Source organism: Boleophthalmus pectinirostris, unplaced genomic scaffold (assembly GCF_026225935.1).
Source record: "Boleophthalmus pectinirostris isolate CB_2022bp ecotype Guang Dong unplaced genomic scaffold, ASM2622593v1 HiC_scaffold_500, whole genome shotgun sequence".
NCBI classification, from domain to species: Eukaryota; Metazoa; Chordata; class Actinopteri; order Gobiiformes; family Gobiidae; genus Boleophthalmus; species Boleophthalmus pectinirostris.
In genome coordinates this window covers 1-5000 of record NW_026571405.1, presented here as the reverse complement: position 1 = coordinate 5000, position 5000 = coordinate 1, and the positions used below count along the sequence as shown (strand labels likewise).

At 35.9% G+C, this 5000-nt stretch overlaps 1 protein-coding gene across 1 annotated transcript in view; it reads right to left on the bottom strand.

Moving 5' to 3' along the window:
• Positions 1-4996, bottom strand: part of LOC110157478 (junction-mediating and -regulatory protein-like) — a gene marked incomplete at its 5' end in the record, with an annotated part of 11710 nt that extends 6714 nt beyond the window's left edge. Inside the window, 2 exons of the mRNA XM_055163108.1 lie at positions 1730-1903; positions 4727-4996. Of these exons, the coding sequence (XP_055019083.1) occupies positions 1730-1903; positions 4727-4996 (444 nt within the window). The remainder of the gene's footprint in view (positions 1-1729; positions 1904-4726) is intronic.
• Between the last annotated feature and the right edge of the window lie 4 nt (positions 4997-5000).

The window sequence follows — 5000 nt, the reverse complement described above, 5'->3', positions numbered from 1 at the left end:
TAGCTATTTATTCATGCCATGCAGGTGAAACCTGCAATCCTAGCAAGCCACTGATGATACTGGGGTGGTGAGGCGTTTCAGTCTTTTTATATTTTCATAACAATTTCCAACATTCCCTTCTATTTGTGAGACTAACCGCCTTTACCAGCATTAAGCATTCATTTGCATGTAGCTTTATTTTCAACTGTTGGAGAAGTCGACGGGTAGCAGGTGGCAGGGATCACAATGATAGCACTATAAACAGATGAAATGTGCTGAATGAGGGTTTATCAAGAAATGTGCGTAAGGGACATCAAGTCAATATTTGCCTCAGCATATGTCGGTAGAACATTTCATTTAAAAGCAGATTGATGATTCAGTCAATTTCCCAAATCAAACAAAAGAACATTCCAAAAACAGAACACTCCTGCTTCAATGCAGTCATTGTGGTTTGTGACTAATGCTGATAAGCAGGCTCTGTTTTACACTTAAGAACAACTGACAGTCTTCTACTGGACTAATAGCATTGTCGTTACTTCTCAACATTCTTGCTGAATTCTTTGTGAGAGGCCCAGTGTGTCTCAAATTGAACTAGAGACCAGTCTTGTGTCTTTTGTGGCTCTGTACTTTATACCATGTTACAGTCACACATTCTGTATATGTGCATTTGTAAGAATGTTAGTGCTGCTCAAAACAATAGATGACATTGTATGACATCAAACTAATTTACAACATGGAAAAAGACAGGGCAAGGGACAAAATGTGTTTATGCTACAAAACATCATGTCTATGTCAGGACCTATAATCAAATTTGATAAAGTTTGCAGATGCATTTTGTGATATAGACACATTGAAAAGACACCATTTATCCATATAAAATATATGAACTCTATATAACTATTAACAAGAACAGAAATGGCAAACAGAAGACTGGCAGATACAGGAGTATCCCGTGTGCAGAATGTAAGTGGTTTAGTAGCTGCAGCAATAATACTTGGGCTGCTTGTTAAGCTGCTCGGGGCCAGACAAAGAGCCTCTCTGACTGATCTTCTCTACTGCCCCCAGACGCAAAACTCCAGGGCACTGAACTGCTTGCACCACTATGGCTACAGTAACTCTAGTGCCACTGTTACTGTACAGTAGTATAAACTCATTGTAAATTTGTGAACAAATACATTTTAAACTTCGGAATGAAGACAATTGGAGGCAAAAGTGAAGCGGAGCATGATGTGATTTCAATGTGATTTCAGTGGAGAAATTAGGATTCATTACAGAATATAAAAATCTGAAGGCAAACTAGAAAATAACAACTCCTCAGCAAGGTGCAAGTTATATCAGACCCTGGTATAATTACATTTAAAATAGCATTTATTAGTTTATTTTTAATAAGAGAATATAATAGATGCAAAGAAGTTTTGACCAAGGCAAAAATCCTATTTTTGTAGGTTTTACTGGACAAGTACAACGTTGACCCGACAATAGTTTTTAATTTTATCTACATATATATTTCAAACTTTACTACAAATACAATCATATTTTGAGACTAGATACATTTATTCTTTCCATCATTTGTCATGGAAAAGCAAACAGACTGACATTTCTACCATATTTTGTTACAAAGACTTAACATTACATTTGCATCAGACGTCAGTTAGAAAATATATGGTCTACTTTGCCTCAGTTCTGGAATTTGGAACATTCTGATGACTGCATTTTAAGGGTCTATTGTGGTTTAGTGTGTAAGTTTCACCTTTATCTGTTGTCTGCGCAGCATGGCCAGTTCCCTCATGTCCCTGAATGGCTGGAGCAGGTAGTGGTACAGCTGAGTGGTGGCCTCCAGTAGATCACTGTAGGCTTCGTCCTCCTCGGGGTAGACTTGTAACAGCTCCACCATACTGTCTATTGCTTTGTGCTTCTCCAACACCTGGGAGCAACACACAGGAACAGTTAGCAGTTCAGTTATTTACCATATGTATGCTACTGTTTCATCAGAATTTTATGTGTGATGCTACTTATTACAAAATAAATACATAAATAAATAATTTAAAAAAAAGAAGGCTGTGGTATCAACACACTAGAGACTATGGTAGTTAAATTTTTGCTACCATCGAGACTATAGAACAATGTACAACATGTAATAAGTATTTAAAATGTATGGCCAAATAATATATATATATATATATATATTTTTTTTTTTGATGATCAATCTATATTAGTCTATTTAAATCTAAATCAGAGTAGAGGCTGCTAGTCTGTCAAATAGTAGAAGCTTTTTACTTTTTCATTCTTGTCAAATCTTATAATTTAAGAAGTAGTTAACTATCTTCAATTTCATTTGTATAAACATGTAATGCAATTGCAAATGCAACAGTGAAATTAATTGTTTAGTTGATAGTTGATTGTTTCAGTACCAGTAATACTTGTTTTGTAATAATCCTTGTTTTAACCATTTTGATATTTAAAAAAAATTCTAAATTTCTAAATCATCAATTCCTCAATGAATTTCGTTATTTTAAAATATGGATGCTCATGCCACCATAGACTCAGTACAAATCTGTAGGAAACATGGGATGTAAGTAATAATGATGATGTTGCATGATTAGCATAATACATTTGAATAACTTGATCTTGACTGGTGCTGATTCCATACTCTCAAAACATCTATTGTACACTTAATACAGACATTGCAGTATGTCTCTGTGTGATATGAAAAAAATATACTCCATGCAATGTTTAATGTAAAGTAGGGAATAAAGTGTCACTCTCTGCCCAAGGCTATAGACATGAATGGGGCTGTTATTAGAAGAAGTTCAGGTTGGTTTTCCACAGCCCTACTAAGGGTCCGGCCCAGGCACACACTGCACGATTCAGCTCGGACACTGCTCCTTCTGTTTACCTTGGTTCTGTGTCTCCATGGTAACCACTACATCCCAAATCCTACCCAGAGCTGGACCACTGGAGTGCTGCAGAGTAAACTTAAATAGATAGAAGTAAGCTTGATGCAATATTTCACCTCAAACCTACATGTAATTACTATAAACTAAAATGAAATACTTAAATAGAATGCAGACAGTCTTTGATTAAGGCACTCAGAGGAATAAAGATATAAAATGTTTTTCTCTAAAAGGACCATGCCTGACAGTACTGAAGATTATGAGTTACATTGTGTCTAATTAACACAGTCACCAAAGAATCCAGACTCTGTGTTGAGTTTTAAGTGTCAACCTAGTGAAAGGCTTTAAATTAGAAACACTACACTACATTATATTTAGGTCCATTTAATACCACTCTCTGTTTTCAAATTTTAGGCACAATGTTTCAGCCTAAATAAACAAAATAAAGTGTGTAGCAATGTCTGATGAACCATACAAACAGAAACAAGGTTAGCTAATTATTAGCAGAACATTTGTTTAGGGTACATCTTCTGTCTAAGCCACTACTCAATCATTTTGAAATTTTTTGTCCTAGTATTCTAAACTGGGTTAACATTTTGAATAATAATATAACAAACTACAAACCCCAACTCAAGATTGAGGCAAGTGATCAACATTAAAAATGTTTTTATAAAAAAGTACTTAACTCTATATTTTCTCATACAGTTTACATTTCTGATGTTAGGAGGACACAGGACACAATATTACAGGTAGGTAGGTCCTTGGCTTCTGCTCAGTGTATGACTCTGTAGTGCCTCTACTCTCAGCTGCAGCAGAAGAGACTGCTAGACTATGACAACTCATCTGTATGAAGTGTGTATCAAGTTATATCACTACTGTCACATTTCACTCATCACCACAATAGTGTGCATAATTCTGCACTGCGTTTTGCACCATTTGTGATCATCTCTAGATTTTTTTTTATAATGCTATATATTAAGGATGTGCAAAAATCACATAATTGGGATTAAACTATTATTTTCCAATTTCCAGGAGAAAAGTTTGTGTCCTGTTTTCTTCAGTTTGTTTCTCTACTGAGCCTCAGTATCTTAATTAATTAATTAATAATAATAAAAAAATAAATACAACCTAAACCAAGTAATGTAATAATTTATACAATTTGGGTAAGGTTAAAGAGTAATTAAAAAGAAAAATGAATTAAAACATAATTACATGGGAGGGGGTCTTTCAGTGCCTACATACTGTTGGTTTCTTTTACATTTACTGTTAATTTTATAGTAAGTTAACTCATAAAAGGACAGTTGCTCAGTTCAGTATGCTCAGTGTTATTTTGTTCCAGACAGTGGTGAGTGATTTTAGCCATGTTTCTGAAGACTTTAAAGGGAGTTGTTTAAAGGAAACTACCAATTATGAGTGAACGCAAAGCAGCTATGTCTGGCATACTTTAGTAGTTATGAAGGTTCAAGTTGTTGATGTTTTACCATTACCTAAAGTCAAACGGAAATGAATCTCAACAACAGCTGCTGAAACAGTGAATATTCCAGCTCCACCTTTAATTGTTCTGTGGTGTTTTCAGAGGAACTGCCTTCATGCGTTCAGCTACAGTGTGGAGTCTGGACTCAGAGGATCATATTACAGCCATGTGAGTGTGCAGCAACAGATGGTAGATCACAGGGGACAAAGGAAGAGGAGGAGAAAGAGCAGGCATGAGGCCTACAGTCAAACTGTTTCTACAACATTGGCTACTTTTTGTTATTTTTTAATTTTTATTTTTTTTTTATCAATTTTTTTATCAATTTGTTTGCAGCACATGGGCCACATATAACAGTAATATTAACAATAAAAATAAATACCTCATGCATGTGTCTTTTAGCCCTCTCCAGAGCATCCTCATAGCCTTTCTGTTTTAGTTCACTTAGGCTCTCATAGTATTCTTCTGTGTCATCCCCTTCAGAGAACAACACCTGTGACAGAATCTTCCAGCCGCATGTGTCCAGGGCATGACCCAGGTACACTTGCAGCTGGTAGCATAGAGCATCTCTCTCTCGATGTGATAAGGCTGTGGTCCCAAACACCGCCGTCCATACGCCGAACTGTTCCTCTGGGAACGGGGGTAAACACGGCTCA